This window comes from Saimiri boliviensis, chromosome 14 (genome assembly GCF_048565385.1).
Source record: "Saimiri boliviensis isolate mSaiBol1 chromosome 14, mSaiBol1.pri, whole genome shotgun sequence".
Classification (NCBI taxonomy): domain Eukaryota; kingdom Metazoa; phylum Chordata; class Mammalia; order Primates; family Cebidae; genus Saimiri; species Saimiri boliviensis.
This window is the reverse complement of record NC_133462.1, coordinates 43,186,999-43,205,703: the sequence shown is the minus strand read 5'-3', so window position 1 is coordinate 43,205,703 and position 18,705 is coordinate 43,186,999. Positions and strand designations below refer to the sequence as shown.

Below are 18,705 nucleotides of genomic sequence, written 5' to 3'. Positions count from 1 at the left end.
TGGGATTGTACTTTGGGTGGGCACGAGGTCCCTGCCCCCCGTGAAGGGTGAGTGGTTCCCTCTGAGCCAGCCAATCCAGGTCCCCAGGCAATGCCTCCTGATGGAGACTGAAGCAACCACAGTGAGCCATGGCACCCCACCTTGTGAGCTCTGGGGCAGGGAGCTCAACCTTCCCTCTGGAATTCTCAGGGACCTTTCAGCATTCAGGGACATCAGGGTATTCGTAGCCATCTGGGCTTGGCTCACTGTAGGAAATCTGACATGCGCCTTCCAGGGGTTCCAGAGGTCATGGCATGAGTTTGACTTGATTCTCAATGAGCGTCAGAAGGTTCTGGGCATGGGGGTGGCCTCTGCTTTGTCTTGAAGAATAGGGAACCCCTCTTTTGGGTGTGACATGATGCAAGTTAGAGCCTGGGGGTCTGACGGCCACATCTGTGTGCTCGTTGCTTAGCCCCATCCTTCCTGTGTGACAGTGAGCCAGTGACTTAACCTCTCTGATCTTCAGCACTGGAAGAGAATAAAAGGGCAGGGTGGGGCAGCAATCTGTAGAGGAGGTGATCATGGAGGGCTTCACTGACGAGGTGACATTTGAGAAGAAACCTGAAAGATGGCATGGAAGGGCACACCAGGCAGAAGGAACAGCATGTGCAAAAGTGATCTAGAGTCTGTGGATAAATTCTCTGAATTCACTCTTCACCTTGGACCTTCTGCGAGTGCCTCCCCAAACCAACCGGAAGCTTAAAAAAAATACATTAAAAGGCCGGGCGCGGTGGCTCACACCTGTAATCCCAGCACTTTGGGAGGCTGAGGTGGGTGGATCACAAGGTCAAGAGATCGAGACCATCCTGGTCAACATGGTGAAACCCCGTCTCTACTAAAAATACAAAAAATTAGCTGGGCATGGTGGCGCGTGCCTGTAATCCCAGCTACTCAGGAGGCTGAGGCAGGAGAATTGCCTGAACCCAGGAGGCAGAGGCTGTGGTGAGCCGAGATCGCGCCATTGCACTCCAGCCTGGGTAACAAGAGCGAAACTCCGTCTCAAAAAAAAAAAAAAAAAAAGAAAAAGAAAAAAACACCATGGCGAGGCAGGTGGATCACAGGGTCAAGAGATCGAGACCATCCTGGCCAACATGGTGAAACCCCGTCTCTACTAAAAATACAAAAAATTAGTTGGGCATGGTGGTGGGTGCCTGTAGTCCCAGCTACTCAGGAGGCTGAGGCAGGAGAATTGCTTGAACCCGGGAGGCAGAGGTTGTAGTGAGCCAAAATCGTGCCACCAAACTCCAGCCTGGCACCTGGTGACAGAGTGAGACTCTGTCTAAAAAAAAAAAAAAGATCCCCAGAAAACACACACACACACACACGAAAAAACCCCCACAACCAAACAAACAATCAGTCAAACTAGAGAAGCTGGAGGGTAGATCAGTCCATATAGATTAGTGCCAGGGACACAGCAGAGTCCTAAGGACCATATTAGTTATTTATTGCTGCATAACAAATTATCCCCCAAATAGAGACTTCAAACAATAATCGCTTGTTATCTCACAGCTACCAGGGGTCGGGAATTTGGGAGCGAGTTTGCTGCATGATCCTGGCTCAGGGTCTCTCCTGACGTTACAGCCAAGATGTCAGCAGGGGTGTGTGGTTGAGGAGTCTGCTTCTGAGCTGGCTTCCTCTGGTGGCTACTGGAAGGAGGCCTCAGCTCCTCACCACATGGGCTTCTCCGCAGTGCTGCTTGAGCTTCCTCACAACATGGCATCTTCCCCCAGAACACATAACCAAAGAGTGATCAAGGATAAGCCCTAGCCTCAGAATTACACACCATCTTTTCTACCACATTCTAGCACCAGGAGCCCAGGGATTCAGAGCAGGGTGGGAAAAGGTGGAGGGAGGAACTAGAGGAACAGACCAGCTCAATACTGGACGTGTCTAAGGTTAGGCAGCCTGCAAGCTGCAGAGTGGGGATTTGGACCTTCATGGTCTGACTCCAGACCCTGTGCTAGTGATCAGCCCCTGTGCTGTTGCCTAATTCCTCTAAGTTTAGTGGACCATGTTTTTGTATGATATCAGGTCCTGGGTGGAAGCTCTGGCCCTTCTGTCCAGAGAAATCTGTACGTACATGGAGATTTACCAGCACTTCTAAGGAGTCCCACCAGCTAAGTACTTCTCCCCCATTCCCTTGTCCCCATTTCCCTGATGAAGTGAACTGAGACCCAAACCTAGTCTCTCTTCCACTGTCTGAGGCTGTAGGGACCTTGGAACCTGTTCTCTTCCTCTTGGGAGCCAAAGTGGGGCTCTTCACTCTGTTGGCAGCCAGAAGAGAAGATGGAAGAGGGTGGAAGGACCAAGAGCCATGAAGCCTCATGCCCCTTTTGCCAGGCTGGTGTCCCAGATCTGAGTCCACTTTGAGATGAGGAGACTCAGTGACAATCACCAGTAGCTCCTTCTCTGCATCCATCTTGAGGGGCTGTCCTTTTCTACCTGCCTACTCTCCCTAGGCCAGCCCAGAAACTCATCCATCCACCCTTTCATCCACCCATCACCTATCTGCCCATGTGTCCACTTGCCTGGCTACCTGCCCACCCATCCATTAACTCACGCGTCTACCCATCCACCCACCCACCCACACTTCCATCATCCACCCATCCTCTCCTGCAGCCACACATCCATCCATCTACCCATCCATCCATCCACCCACCATTTATCCATCCATCCACTCATCTACCTTCTCATCCATCCATTCACACACCCATCCATTCTCCCATTCACTCATCCAGTCATCCATCCATCCACCTATCAGTTCATCCATCCATCCATCACTCACTTATCCACCCATCCATCCATTCACTCACCCATCTACTCATTACCCATGCACTCACCCACACATCTATTATCCATCCATTCATTCCCCCATCCAGCCACACATCCATCCATTCACCCACACATTCACCCATCTACCATACATCTATCTAGTCACTCACTCATCTGTCCGCTCACCCACCCACCCACCCACCCACCCATCCATCCATCCATCCATCCATTCACCCACACATCCATCCATCTAACATTCATCTGTCTAGTCACTCACTCATCTGTGCACCCACCCATCTATCCATCAATCCATCTGTTTACCCATTTGCCCTTTTATTCATCCATCCATCCACCCACCCACCCATCCATCCATCCATCCACTCATCAATTCCTCCATCCATCCATCCATCCATCACTCACTCATTCATCCACCCATCCATCCACTCACTCATCTACTCATTACCCACCTACCCACACATCTATTATCCATCCATCCATTCCCCCGTCCAGCCACACATCCATCCGTTCACCCACACATTCATCCATCTATCACTGATAGTCACTCACTTGTCTGTCCATCCACCCCACCCATCCATCCATCCATCCATTCACCCACACATTCATCCATCTAACATTCATCTGTCTAGTCACTCACTCATCTGTCTGCCTACCCATCTATCCATCCATCTGTTCACCCATTTGCCCTTTTATCCATCCATCCATCCACCCACCCATCCATCCATTCACCCATCCATCTGTCCATTACTCATCTACCCACTTATCTATCCATCTATCTGTCCACCCATCTACCCTTCCATCCATCCATCCATTCATTCATCACTTATTCTTCCACCCATTCATCTATTGATTCACTTACCCATCCATCCATCTAACTATCCTCCCATCTGCCCACACATCCATTCACCCATCTAACCTTCTGTCCATCCATCCAACAATTTTTTATCAAGCCCCTACTATTTGCCCCATGCTATGCTAAACTCCCATCACCAGTTCTGTGACTGGTCACCTTCTGAGTGACTCCCGTGGCCATCCCCAGTCCCAGCCCCCAGACGCAACGGGGCTCAAACTGGCTATGGCACACACCCCCCCCATTTTTTTGAGACTATGTCACTGTCACCCAGGCGGGAGTGCAGTGGCTTCCCCTCAGCTCACTGCAACCTCTGCCTCGCAGGTTCAAGTGATTCTCCTGCGTCGGGCTCCTGAGTAGCTGGGATTACAGGCACGAGCCACAATGTATGGCTAATTTTTCTATTTTTCAGTAGAGATGGGGTTTTACCACATTGACTAGGCTGGTTTTGAACTCCTGATCTCAAGTGATCCACTCGCCTCAGCCTCCCAAAGTCCTAGGATTAGAGGCATGAGCCATTGAGCCCACTGTGCCCTGACCCCACTTTTTATGAACCAGTTCTCTCCTCTGGGCATCAGCCTCTCCTCCCACCTCCTCCTCGCCCCCAGACCCCATGGCCTCTACATCCTACTCTCATTTGTTGCCTCCTCCCCACTTCCACCTCTGTTCCCCCTGGTTCAAATCTCAGCTTCCCCTCTCCCCAGCTGTGTGATATTCAGCAAGGGTCTTTCACCTAAAGCCTCATTTTTCCTTACCTCCAATATGGGTAGTACTTTCTCCACCTGACCAGACTGCAGAGAAGGTGTAAAGACATGAAGGTGGGCCAGGCATGGTGGCTCACACCTTTAATCCCAGCACTTTGGGAGGCTGAGGTGGGCGGATCATCTGAGGTCAGGAGTTAGAGACCAGTCTGGTCAACATGGTGAAACCCCGTCTCTGCCAAAAGCACAAAAATTCGCTGTGTGTGGTGGTGGGGGCCTGTAATCCCAGCTACTTGGGAGGCTGAGGCGGGAGAATCGCTTGAACCTGGGAAGTAGAGGTTGCAGTGAGACGAGATCACGCCATTGCACTCCAGCCTGGGTGTCAGAACGAGACCCTGTCTCAAAAAAAAAAAAAAAAGGAAGTCAAGGTGCAAAGTGTATGCTATTTTTGGAGATATTAAGCCCTTATATTCTGGTCCTTGGACATTCTTAGTTTCTAAAAATGTCTCACTACCCAGACAGTGACGACCCAGCCAGGGAACCAAGCCTGGAGAATTTCTACCCTCCTTTCAACGTAACACCCGGCCGCTGCCTCCTGCTCATCCCTGACCTCTCAGGGCTCAGGGTGTCTGTGTCTGGCTCTGACTCCCCCAGATTGGGAGCCCCTCAAGGGCAGTCCCTGGGCTGAGTCTTCCAAACCCCATCATTCATTCAGCATTTATCGAGCATCTGACTTATGGCAGAATGAGGATAGAGTACAAACAGAAAATAAACAAGCAGGTGAGATGACTTGCAGAAGACACCACTGAGATAAGAACTGGGGTGACTGTCAGAGCAATGACTCAGGATGGGGGTTCGTTTATTGTTATTATTAGTATTATTATTTTTTTTTTTGAGAAGGAATCTAACTCTGTCGTCCAAGCTGGAGTGCAGTGGTGCGATTTTGGCTCACTGCAACCTCCACCTCCCGGGTTCTTGCATTCTCCTGCCTCAGCCTCCCGAGTAGCTGGGATGACAGGTACATGCCACCACTCCAGGCTGGTTTTTGTATTTTTAGTAGAGACAGGGTTTCACCATGTTGACCAGGCTGATCTCGAACACCTGACCTCAGGTGATCCACCCACCTCGGCCTCCCAAAGTGCTGGGATTACAGGCATGAGCCACCACGGCTGGCCTTATCATTTTTTTCTGAGACAAAGTTTTGCTGTGTCACCCAGGCTGGAGTGCAGTGGTGCAATCACAGCTCATTACAGCCTCAACCTCCTAGGCAGAAGTGATCCTCCCACCTGAGCCTCCTGAGTAGCTGAAGCTACAGGCACACGCCACCATGCCTGGCTAATTTTTTATTTTTTGTAGTGACGGAGTCTCCCTGTGTTGCCCAGGCTGGCCTTGAACTCCTGGGTTCATGAGATCCTCCCGCCTCAGGCTCCCAAAGCACTGGGATTACAGACCTAGCCACTGCGCTCAACCTGGATTTATCTTTTGGGGAGCCACCATTGAACTCACTCCAGGGGAGACCATAGAACTAATGGCCAAGTGTCGGGGTGACGCAAGGACAGCGTCCTGAAGGAGAACCAGGCAGCCCGTGTGGATGATTTAGTAAAGACAGACAGGTGGCGTCTTCTTCCTCTTCTTTTTTTTTTTTTTTTTTTGAGACGGGGTTTCGCTCTTGTTACCCAGGCTGGAGTGCAATGGCGTGATCTCGGCTCACCGCAACCTCCGCCTCCTGGGTTCAGGCAATTCTCCTGCCTCAGCCTCCGGAGTAGCTGGGATTACAGGCACGAGCCACCATGCCCAGCTAATTTTTTGTATTTTTAGTAGAGACGGGGTTTCACCATGTTGACCAGGATGGTCTCGATCTCTTTTTTTTTTTTTTTTTTTTTTGAGACGGAGTTTCGCTCTTGTTACCCAGGCTGGAGTGCAATGGCGCGATCTCGGCTCACCGCAACCTCCGCCTCCTGGGCTCAGGCAATTCTCCTGCCCCAGCCTCCTGAGTAGCTGGGATTACAGGCATGCACCACCACGCCCAGCTAATTTTTTGTATTTTTAGTAGAGACGGGGTTTCACCATGTTGACCAGGATGGTCTTGATCTCTTGACCTCGTGATCCACCCGCCTCGGCCTCCCAAAGTGCTGGGATTACAGGCGTGAGCCACTGCGCCCGGCCCGTATTTTTTTTTTTTTTTTTTTTTTGAGACGGCATTTCGCTCTGTCACCCAGGTTGGAGTGCAATGGCTTGATATCGGCTCACCGCAACCTCTGCCTCCTGGGTTCAAGCGATTCTCCTGCCTCAGCCTCCCGAGTAGCTGGGATTACAGGCTCGCACCAACACGGCCCGGCTAATTTTGTATTTTTAGTAAAAACGGGGTTTCTCCATGTTGGTCAGGCTGGTCTTGAACTCCCAGCCTCAGGTGATCCGCCCGCCTCGGCCTCCTGAAGTGCTGGGATTACAAGCCCAAGACACTGCGCCTGGGGATAGGGATGCTTCTTGAAGGAGTGAATGTTTGGGATAAGAGATGGAAGGATTTGACAGATGGGGGTGGAGATGGGGGTGGGTGGGGACACGATGCACCCTGACATGGGGCTGGAACATGCCCAGTGTGCTGTGGAGTGGGAACTCATGGGGGCCTCTGTCAATTAACGAAGGGGGTTAGGTTAGGTTAGGTAAGGGGTGGGTCTCAACCGGAGTCATCCTGCCCTCTCCGGGGGACACTGGCTGTTGTCACCACTTGGGGAGGGGACACTCCCGGCGTGGAGCAGGTGGAGGTCAGGGACACTGCTGAGCGCCCTGCAGTGCCCAGGATGGCCCCGCCCCAGAGAGCAGTTCAGCCCCCGTGTCCACAGTGCCCAGCGGGAGAGACCCTGTGTTCATTTCTTTGGGGAAAAAGTTGAATTCTCTCCCTGCTCACATCAGACACCAGAATAAGCTCCCGATGTGGCAGACGGTGTAAACCGGGGGCACCCCAGCTCCTGGGACTCACCTCCTCTCTCCCTCCCCACTCGGGGTGTGGATTTCAATGTGTGTAGCCTCCTGGGACCTCAGCAGGGCAGGGGGTCATGGGACGCAGAGTCTCTCTGGGGTCTGTGGAATCCCCTAACCTGGGAGGGCTCTCAGTCAGGGGTGATCCTGCCCCCAGGGGACACTGGACAATGTCTGGGGACATTTGTGGTTGCCATGACTTGTTGGAGCACCTGGCGTGGAGTGGGTGGAGGCCAGAGACACTGCTCAGCACCCTGTAGTGCCCAGGACAGCCCCATGCAGAGAATGATCAGGCCCCAGTGTCCACAGGGTCTGGGTGAGAGAGGCCTTGTCTAGAAAGATAAGGAGCAGGTAATGTCAGGAACCGTGTTATCTAACAGAAACATAATGTGAGCCATGTATATAATTTAACCTGTTCCAGGAGCAATATTTTAAAAGTAAAAAAGAAGGCCGGGTGGGGTGGCTCATGCCTGTAATCCCAGCACTTTGGGAGGCTCAGGCGGGCCGATCACGAAGTCAGGAGATTGAGACCATGCTGGACAACATGGTGAAACCCTGTCTCTGCTAAAAATACAAAAATGAGCTGGGCATGGCGGTGGGTGCCTGTAATCCCAGCTACTCAGGAGGCTGAGGCAGGAGAGTCCTTTGAACCTGGGAGGCAGTGGTTGCGGTGAGCTGAGATGGTGCCATTGCACTCCAGCCTGAAGGCACAGTGAGACACCATCTCAAGGGGAAAAAAAAGTAAAAAAAAAAAAGAAACAGGTGACATTAATTGTAATAATATATTTCATTTGAACCCAGAATATCCCAATTCTTATCATTTCAACACGCAGTCTATATATATGTGTATTTCTTTATTTTTACTTATTTATTTATTTTTTGAGACAGTCTCTTCATCACCCAGGCTAGAGTGCAAGAGCACCGTCTTGGCTCACTGCAACCTCCACCTCGTGGGTTCAACCGATTCCCCTGCCTCAGCCTCCCAAGTAGCTGGGATCACGGGCACCTGCCACCATGCCTGGCTAATTTTTGTGTTTTTAGGTTTCGCCATGTTGGCCAGGCTAGTCTCGAACTCCTGACCTCAAGTGATCCTCCCACCTCATCCTCCCAAAGTACTGGGATTACAGGCGTGAACCACTGTACCCAGCCAAGAAACTGATTTTTAATGTTACTTAGTTTTAGTAAATTGAAATTAAAACTTAAAGCATCACGTGCGGCCAATGGCCACAATATTGGACAGTATATTCCAGCATGTTCTAGCCCAGGGGTCCGCTGCTGGGTTACACGGCACAGATCTAGTGTTCTCGACTGGAGCCCATCTATCATATGGGATGTAGACTGTTCTAGACTAGAGAGGTCAACTATTGTATCATGGACAGCACAAGTCTAGAATGTTCTAGAATGTTTTAGACCTAGAGTCTGTATCATATTGGATAGCACAGATCTAGAGTCTAGAATCTAAAGCAAGACAAAGGCAAGATTTAAATTTACACTTACGGGCTCATGCCTGTTATCTCAGCACTTTAGGAGGCTGGTGGTGGGGGAGTGGATCACTTGAGGTCACGTGTTCAAGACCAGCCTGACCAACATGGTGAAACCCTGTCTCTACTAAAAATACAAAAAAATTAGCTGGGCATGGTGGTGTATGCCTGTAATCCCAGCTATTTGGGAGGCTGAGGCAGAAGAATCATTTGAGCCCATGAAGCAGAGGTTGCAGTGAGCTGAGATTGCACCATTGCACTCCAGTCTGGGTGACAGAGCGAGACTCTCTCAAAAAAATTAAGAAAATTTAAAAAAACATTTTAATTGACACTTAAGCCACCACATTGATTAATCCAATGATAAGTCCAGTTATTTGTACCCATAATATATCCCATGTTCTACGTCACTTCATGCCAGGCCGTGCGGTAACACAGAAATAGGAGGCACAGTGACCTTCTCACAAGGGAGAAAATGGGCACGGACACATGGTGTCATCATACATCCAGATTGTGGGGTTCGAGGTCTCTCTTCCGTGGAAGCTCACAGGTGTCGGGTGGGATCTTAAGCAGTGTCCTTCTCTGTCTGTGCCTCAGTTTCCCCAGCCTTCTCTAAGGGGCCAGGGGTACACATTATCATCATCCCCCAGCACTTCTGGGTGACCTCGCTTCACTGCCATGTCAGCCTGGGAGGCCGGGGCTGCTGCTAGCCCCATTTGGAAGAGGGGAGACCAGGCTGGGCACAGTGGCTCACACCTGTAATCTCAGCAGTTTGGGAGGCAGAGGTAGGCAGATCACGTAAGCTCTGGAGTTCGAGACTAGCCTGACCAACGTGGTGAAAACCAGTCTGTACTAAAAATACAAAAATATTGGCTAAGCGTGGTGGTGCATGCCTGTAATCCCAGCTATTTAGAAGGCTGAGGCTTGAGAATCGCTTGAACCTGGGAGATGGAGGTTGCAATGAGCCAAGATTGTGCCACTGCACTCCAGCCTGGGTGAGTGAGGAAGACACTGTTTCTAAAAAGAAACAAACAAACAAACTAATATTTCTTAAACTATTTAAAAGTACCACACATGGCTGGGCACAGTGGCTCACACCTGTAATTCCAGAAATCTGGGAGGTGGAGGCAGGTGGATCACTTGAGGTCAGGAGTTCCAGACCAGCCTGGCCAACATAGTGAAACCCAGTCTCTACTAAAAACACGAAAATAAGCCAGGCTTGCTGGCGGGCACCTGTGATCCCAGCTACTTGGGAGGCTGAGGCAGGAGAATTGCTTGAACCTTGGAGGCGGAGGTCTCAGCGAGCTGAGATCCTGCCACTGCACTCCAGTCTGGGCAACAGAGTGAGTCTCAAAAAGAGGAAAAATCAGCCGGTCATGGTGGCGCGTGCCTGTAATCCCAGCTACTCAGGAGGCTGAGGCAGGAGAGTTGCCTGAACCCAGGAGGCGGAGGTTGCAGTGAGCCGAGATCGCGCCATTGCACTCCAGCCTGGGCAACAAGAGCGAAACTCCGTCTCAAAAAAAAAAAAAAAGAAAAAGAGAAAGAAAGAAATACAAATAAAAATACTACACATTGACAGAAAAGCGCACGAAACATAAATAATTACAAAACATGCACCTTCATTGCCACTGCCCAGCAGCCCCCCGGGAAGGCACCCCATCCCGTGTTCCTCAGCCCAAACCCTTTCTTCCTGCTGGAGGAGCCCCCATCCTGATTGTCAGTAACATGCCTTTGCTTTTCTTCTCGGTTTTACCCGGCACAACAGTGTGCACTTGCAATCCCAGCTACTCAGGAGGCTGACGCGGGAGGATCACTGGAGCCCAGGAGCTTGAGACCAGCCTGGGAAACTTGTGCGCTATTGATGCATGGCAGGCAAGGGCTTAGCCTGGGAGGGTTCTTGGCTTCACCCAGGACAGGATTCAAGGGCCAGCTGGTGGTGGTAGTAACTTTTATTGCAGTGACAGTGGAAGCAGCATCAGAGGTCCCCTTCTCTGCAGAGCAGGCCCACCCCATAGGCAGTGAGCCAGGAGCAGATGTATTTGTATCCACTTGGTTTTTCTTTTTCTTTCTTTCTTTTTTTTTTTTTTTTTTTTTGAGAGGGAGTCTCGTTCTGTCGCCCAGACTGGAGTGCAGTGACGCAATCCCAGCTCATTGTAACCACCACCTCCCAGGTTCGAGTGATCCTCCCCGCTTCAACCTCCCGAGTAGCTGGGATTACAGGCACCTGCCACCACGCCCAGCTAACTTTGGTATTTTTTTAGTAAAGACAGAGTTTCACCATGTTTGCCAGGCTGGTCTCGAACTCCTGACCTCAAGTGATCCACCTGCCTCATCAGCCACCCAAAGTGCTGGGATTACAGGTGTGAGTCACTGTGCCTGGCCTTTTTTTTTTTTTTTTTTTTTTTGAGACGGAGTCTTGCTCTGTCACCCAGGCTGCAGTGCAATGGCACAATCATAGCTCACTGCAGCCTCCGCCTGCCGGGTTCCAGCAATCCTCCAGCCTCAGCCTCCAGAGTAGCTGAGACTACAGGTACATGTAACCATGCCCAGCTAATTTTTTGTATCTTTTTAGTAGAGACGGTGATTCACCATGTTGACCAGGATGGTCTCAATCTCTTGACCTCATGATCTGCGTGCCTCAGCCTCCCAAAGTGCTGGGATTAGAGGTGTGAGCCACGGCGCCTGGCTTTTTTTTTTTTTTTTTGAGAGTGTCTTGAGACACTCCCGCCAGTGACATGACAGTTTACAAACGCCATGGCAACATCGGGAAGTTATCCTAAAAGTGGAGGAGCCCTCAGCTCCAGGAACTGCCCACTCCTTTCCCAGAAAACTCATGAATAATCCACCCCTTGTTTAGCATATGATCAAGAAATCACCATAAAAATAGCCAACAAGCAACCCAGGCAGCCGCTCTGCCTCTGGAGTAGCCATTCTTTATTCTTTTACTTACTTATTCTTTTTTTTCTTGAGATGGAGTCTTGCTCCGTTGCCCAGACTGTGCCCAGTGACACAATCTTGGCTGACTGCAACCTCTGCTTCCTGGATTCAAGTGATTCTCCTACCTCAGCCTCCCAAATAGCTGGGACTCCAGGCGCCCACCACCATGCCCAGCTAATTTTTGTATTTTTAGTAGAGATGGGATTTCACCATGTTGATCCGGCTGGTCTTGAACTCCTGACCTCAGATGATCCACTTGCCTTGGTCCCTGAAAGTTTGATTACATACAAATTAAGGTACAAATTATGCAAAAATTTCTTTCTTTCTTTCTTTTTTTGTGACAGAGTTTCGCTCTTGTTACCCAGGCTGGAGTGCAATGGCGCGATCTCGGCTCACCACAACCTCCGCCTACTGGGTTCAGACAATTCTCCTGCCTCAGCCTCCTGAGTAGCTGGGATTACAGGCACACGCCACCATGCCCAGCTGATTTTTTGTATTTTTAGTAGAGACGGGGTTTCACCATGTTGACCAGGATGGTCTCGATCTCTTGACCTTGTGATCCACCCGCCTCGGCCTCCCAAAGTGCTGGGATTACAGGCTTGAGCCCCACGCCCGGCCTCTTTTTTTTTTTTTTTTTTTTTTTTTGAGATGAAGTCTTGCTCTTGTCACCCAGGCTGGAGTGCAGTGGCATTATCTCAGCTCACTACAACCTCCACCTCCCAGGTTCAAGTGATTCTCCTGCTTCAGCCTCCCGAGTAGCTGAGACTACAGGTGCATGCCACCACGCCTGGCTAATTTTTGTATTTTTAGTGGAGACGGGGTTTCACTGTGTTAGCCAGGATGGTCTTCATCTCCTGATCTTGTGATCTGCCCACCTTGGCCTCCCAAAGTTCTGGGATTACAGGCGAGAGCCACCATGCCCGGCCTATGCAGAAATTTCTAAGACAAGGGTGGCAACTTTCCGGTCATTGGGTCATTGCCATGGAAAGGGTGGGAACTCCTGGGTGTTGCCGGCTGCTTCAACTCCATCCCTGTTTTAGCTAGTCTTCAATTTGTTCCTGTATCTGAGTCTCACCTCCTCCCTCACGATGGTCGTACCACTGCGCTGCAGCCTGGGTGACAGAGCGAGACTCAGTACCAAAAAAAAAAAAAAAAAAAGAAGAAGAAAAAAGAGTCACACGTGCTGTTGTGTGTATCCGTGCTTTTTCATTGCTGTCTAGTATTCCAGGGTGCAAATACGTCATTTACTGATCCATTCCCCTGTTGGGGGACACTTGGGATTGTTTCCAGTGTCTGCTGTGACAATAGGGATCCTCCAGGGTGTTTTTTCGTGGACCTACATCACACTTCTCTCGAGTGTATCCCCAGGAGTTCAGATCCAAGAGCATCCGCCTCTGTGGCTTACACCCACCCCATTAGCAAAGGTGAGACCCGTGGGCTGTGCCACCTTTTCCCGGGAATGCCTGCAGAAATGGCGCCCGCCTTTTGGAATGAGAATGGGAGGCTGGTGAGGGGCAGGTGGAGGCAGCTGGGCGGAAGACCCTCACCCGCTGGTCTGCCAGCCACATCTGAGCACGCTGGCTCATCTGGGTGCCCGCTGATGGCTGGCTTCTCTGCAGGGAGCTGGAGCACGAGGTTGGCCCCGTGCTGGCAGAGCCCACCCAGGCGGCTCACGTGCCTGCACACTCCCGCACGAGCACCGCCCGGGAGTCGGGGAGGAGCTGGGTGACGCGAGACACCAAGGCAGCCACCGTCTCTCCTGTGCCCTGATTCCCCCACCCCAAAACACTGTGTGTGTGTGTGTGTGTGTGTGTGTGTTGGGGGGACAGTGGGAGTTGACCCTTCTGTCTCTTTATAAGCCAGGAGGGGAGTGAGTGACCCAGGTCATTTGCTAACCTTCTGCTTCTCCCCCTTCCTCCTGGCACAGGGCAGCCCTCCCCCCACCCGTTACCACTGCTTTCTGAAGCGAGAGTGTTCCCCCCACAACCTTCCGGTTCCCGCACACGTGTGACAGCAGCGTCCGTGGGGGACGTAGTTTAATCAAATCTCAGCATTCTGGAATCGGATCCGAAATTGAATAACGCAATCCCAGAATAGATTCTGGAATGGACCGTGGGACCCTGGAATCGAGGCTCAGATTTCAGGGGAAGCTGCCGGCTGGGCCGTCACAGCCCGGGACAACACTTCCCATCCCCAGAGCCAGAGCCTGGGGTTCCTGGAGATGGAGAGCCACCCCCACCACCCACCACCGCCCGGCACTGGGACAGTGGGTGGGGGGAGGGACAGAGGATCCAACTTCCATCTCTTGGCCAGCAAGGGAGGGACCGGGACATCTGGGACTTCGCTGTCTCTTTCTTCATGAGAGTCTTAGGGGCTGAGGGACATCCTAGCACCCTCGGCCACGCTGCTGCTCATCTCATTTCCCTGGAAAGAGATTAATTTGTGTGTCTGGGAGTCCTTCAGTGCTCAGACATGGCAGCTGCCTTGAGCAATGTTGCCCTCCCGAAACCCCTCTCCGTGCACACGGGGGTCATAGAAGTGGCCCCCTGGCAGGACCCCCACCTCCCGTGCTTACCTCCATGCCACAGCCCTTGGCCCAGAGTCAAACCAAACCTGAGAATGGGCAAGGGGGCCTTAAAACACTCAGCGTCTGACAGTTCCCCCTCTGGACCTCAGTTTTATCATCTGTAAAATGGGCCATAGAAGTGGTTTGTTTTGTTTTGTATTGTGTTTTTGAGACAGTCTTGCTCTTGTCACCCAGGCTGGAGTGCAGTGGTGTGATCTCAGCTCACTGTAATCTCCACCTCCTGGGTTCAAGCGATTTTCCTGCCTCAGCCTCCTGAGTAGCTGGGATTACAGGCTCCTGTCACTACATCCAGCTAAGTTTAGTATTTTAGTAGAGACGAGGTTTCACTATGTTGGCCAGGCTGGTCTGGAACTCCTGACCTCAGGCGATCCACCCGCCTCAGCCTCCCAAAGTGCTGGGATTACACCCAGCCCCTAGAAGTGTTTTGAGGGAAGGTGAGGCCTTCCGGGTGCTGAACGCAACACCCGAGCTCGGCACACAGGCACGGAATAAATGAATGAACCATCCTGGGTGCGTCAAGCTGCGAGACTCAGGGCGTCGTGTCATCTTTCTGGGCTTGTGCAGACACCGAATCGTAAGACACTGCCTGGCACAAGCTCTTGGGTGACTTCCCGTGCCAGGCACTGTGCCCGGCATGCTCTTGGCCCACGGGGATGGGGCCTGGGTTTTGCTTTCTGAGGAATTGAAAAACCCGTGTTTCATTTCCGCTGGCATTTGTGGACCCTGGGCTAGGCTCTTGGTGGGGAAAGGAGGGTCACAGATTCCGGTGCCCTTCTGCCCCTGTTCCCACCGGAGCTCCCCTGAGGGAAGGGCAGTGTGTGTGTTTAGGGGGGAGGGGTCGCAATCGAGGCAATGTCTGGGCAAGGCAGTGGAAGCAGATGGAGAGAGAGCATGGAAGGCTTCACGGGGGAGGTGGCATTTGAAGGGCAAGGGTGGGATGCAGCGGGGGTGATTCTGTCACTGGCCATGTTCAGGGGGCCATGGCAGAAGGGGTGGGGAGGAATGACTGGGGCTGAGCAGCAAAGGGCCCTCGAATGCCAGGATGAGGGGCTGAGCCTCTACCCAGAGGGCAATAGGGAGTCACAGCAGCGTTTAGAGAAGGGCAGGGCTTGGCTTGGGTGTTTCAGAGAGGCCTGTTTGGGGCCTGAGTAGGAGTGAGGAAGGTGAATGGTATCTGGGGCAGCCACCTGCAAATAACCCATCTGGGGCCACCCCTGAATCTCTCTCTTTTTTTTTAAGAGTTTCACTCTTGTCGCCCAAGCTGGAGTGCAATGGTGTCAGCTTGGCTCACGGCACCTTCTGCCTCCCGGGTTCAAGTCATTCTCCTGTCTCAGCCCACCACCACGCCCGGCTAATTTTTTGCGTTTTTAGTAGAAACAGGGTTTCACCGCATTGACCTCCGGTGATCCGCCCGCCTCGGCCTCCCAAACTGCTGGGATTACAGGCGGGAGCCACAGCCTGACCCCTGCTCTGAACCTGTCGTCTTCCGAGGGCACAACTTTGCAAATCCCGGAGACTCCCTGGCTGCTCTAGCCTCCCTGCGAGACTCCTCTGCAGTCGCTCCCATTGCCCGCCCCCAAGGGGCCTCAGTTTCCCCATCTCTACCATACACAGGTCAGACATAAGAGACTGTTTCTCAGCCACCCCGTGCAAGCCCAACCATGCCCACAGTGCCAAGACACTCCTCAGCCCACAAGACCCCTTGGCTGGAGGGATGGCTGGGTCCTCAGAGCACCTCCCTCCTGCCTCTCTCCCTTCTGTAGAGATAGGGTCTGGCTCTGCCGTCCAGGCTGGAGTGCAGTGGGGTGATCATAGCTCACTGCAGCCTCAAACTCCTTGGGTTCAAGTGATCCTCCCACCTTGGCCGCCCAACCTCTCCCTTCTTTCTGGCCTTCGTTTGCCCATCTGTAAAATGGGAACGCGTGTTTTCATCTCATTAAGTTATTCTGAGACTAAATGGGTCAGCAGATGTAGGTATTGCTCCGACATGAGAAATTGTGTCCAGCCCCTGCGAACTCCTACTCCTGCTCCAAAACCCAGTGTAAATTTTCCATCATCAGTTCAGGCCCAGGACAGCCTTTGGCTCTTCACTGTCCTCTGCCCTCTGCTCTCCCAGCTCCAACCCTGACCCCACGGGGAGGGCTCGTGTCTGGCTCTGGCTCCCCCTCTGCCAGGCTAGTGGGCGGTCCTTCCTGGAGTTCCAAAATGACTCCGCGTGGGGCACAGCAGGAATGCTGCTGGAGAAATGGAGAGGAAGAGAAGGATCAGGGAAGGGATGCGGCAATGGGGAGCCAGAGAAGGTGGAGGAGGGAGGCAGTGCACTCGGCAGAGACCTCGGTGGGACAGATGGAGAGAGGGAGCCGGGAGGAGGTGGGCAGAGCCAGATGGACGGGCAGGGGCGACAGGAGGGGTGGGGTGTGGGGAGACCCAGATCCCCTCTTGGCATGCCTCCTCCTGGCTCGGGCGGGCAGCGCGGGCAGGGCCGGCCTGGGCGCAGGGCGCAGGGCGCGCGGCGCGGGGCCCGAGCGTGCAGTGCGGCGGGTGCGCGCCTGTGCGCCCGGGGCGGCCGGGCGGGCGGGCGGCGGCACGTGGATGCCAGCCTGGCGCGCGTCTCCAGGCCGGTGGGTAAGGCGGGCGCCGGGCCGCGGGGTGGGGACAGCCGGGCCTTGGAGTTCGGATTTGGTGTGGAGGCCTGGAGAGGAGGGGGCTACCCAGCTGGCTTCTCTGGACCAGACCAGGAACCCCTCTCCCCGGGCCTCCAAGCTGACCCAGGAGCGGGGGAAGGGACCTCCCAGTAGGAGGCGGAAGGGCCCAGGCTATGTGAGGCTGGGAGAGATGGGGAGCAGATACCCCCGCCCCCCAACCCCACAACAAGGTGGGGGTGGAGGGTTCAGTGAGGGGGGCAGATTCTCTCCCCGCAGCCGCCCCTCCCCGCCTCCCTCGTCCATCTCCAGAAGATTATATTTAAATATCTCTTTTGTGCAAGGCAGGAGCTGGGCTCGCCCCTAAGAGGCGGTTTCCATGGCAACAACAATTGCCAGCTTCCGTGTGGTGAATCAGCGTTGCCATGGCAACCCCATCCTCATCTGCCCAAGGTGCTGGGAGGGGGGAGGAGGTGAGGGCCAACGGAGGTGGGGTGGGAGGGGTGGGGGGGAGCAGGAGGCTGGAGCTCCTGCAGGTGCCCCCCCATCTCTCCCCACCTCCCCTGGCACCCCGCTCCCAGCCCAGAAGCTGGTCCCATCTGGTTGAAACCGTCTCCCCTCCTGCCTCCAGCCTAGCAGGGTGTGGTACCCAGGTGGAAAGGGCCCCGGTGTGTATGCATGGGGGGCATGGGGTGGGAAGGAGGTCCCGCTGACTGGGCGGGGGAGGGGCACGGAGGTTTTCCTCTCCTAGGTGGTCAGGGTCCCTCTGAGGGTGTGGCTGGGGGGCAGGAAGGTTGGGCTGGGAGGATTGGGAGCACAGGGTCAGGGAGGCAGGGGCCTCTCTGGTTCTGGGGCCCCCAAGGCTGAGTTCAGATTGAAGAAACCATATGTGCCGAGGACATGCACTCAGGAAGGAGGGTGTCAGAATGGGAGAGGGTCTTGGAGAGGGGAGGGGACCCAGAGATGAGGAAGAGCGTCTGAATCGGGAGGGGCTCGAAGGAAGAGGGAAGCTTAGGGGGGCCGGGTGGACATGCAGAGGGGCCTCTGAGGAAGGGAGTGCAAACCGAGGGGTTGCTCAGGGTGGGAGAGAGGCCATGGAGCTGGGATGGGGCTTAGAGAAGGGGTCAGATCACAAGGGACAGAGCTCCGTGGGGAGGGGACTTTGGGGGTTCAGAGATGGGGAGGAGCCCTTGTTTATGGGAGTGGCTGGACAGATCACTGAATCTGGAGTCCAGAAAGGCTTCACTCACCACGGCCTTACACAGATAACTTTTGTCTTAGACAAATAACAGAAACCTCGATGTTGACATCTGTAGAATGGGGTGAAAATGGCACCTCTCTCTGAAGCTTGTTGGGCAGCTGTGCTGTGATGAGAAAACCTGGCATTTGGCCGGGCGCGGTGGCTCACGCCTGTAATCCCAGCACTTTGGGAGGCCGGGGCGGATGGATCATGAGGTCAGGCGATCCAGACCATCCTGGCTAACGTGGTGAAACCCCATCTCTACTAAAAGTACAAAAAAAAAAATTAACCAGGCATGGCAGCGTGTGCCTGTAATCCCAGCTACTTGGGAGGCTGAGGCAGGAGAATTGCCTGAACCCAGGAGGCGGAGGCTGCAGTGAGTCGAGATTGCACCACTGCACACCAGTCTGGCGACAGAGCGAGACTCTATCTCAAAAAAAAAAAAAAAAAGAAAAGAAAAAG

The 18,705-nt window shown here is 53.3% G+C and overlaps 1 protein-coding gene across 10 annotated transcripts in view; it reads left to right on the top strand.

Moving 5' to 3' along the window:
• The window catches only part of CELF5 (CUGBP Elav-like family member 5), a 71,341-nt gene that overhangs the window by 25,870 nt on the left and 26,766 nt on the right, over positions 1 to 18,705 (top strand). Inside the window, exon 1 of one of the 10 annotated variants that reach the window (XM_074384811.1) lies at positions 16,552 to 16,731. The exons of 6 other annotated variants lie outside the window; for them this stretch is intronic. In XM_074384811.1, the coding sequence (XP_074240912.1) occupies positions 16,567 to 16,731 (165 nt within the window). In that variant the 5' untranslated portion in view covers positions 16,552 to 16,566. Of the gene's footprint in view, positions 1 to 16,551; positions 16,732 to 16,925; positions 16,987 to 17,565; positions 17,672 to 18,705 lie in introns of those variants that run through there. 3 more of the 10 variants (XM_074384812.1, XM_039466923.2, XM_074384813.1) reach the window with 3 other exon arrangements.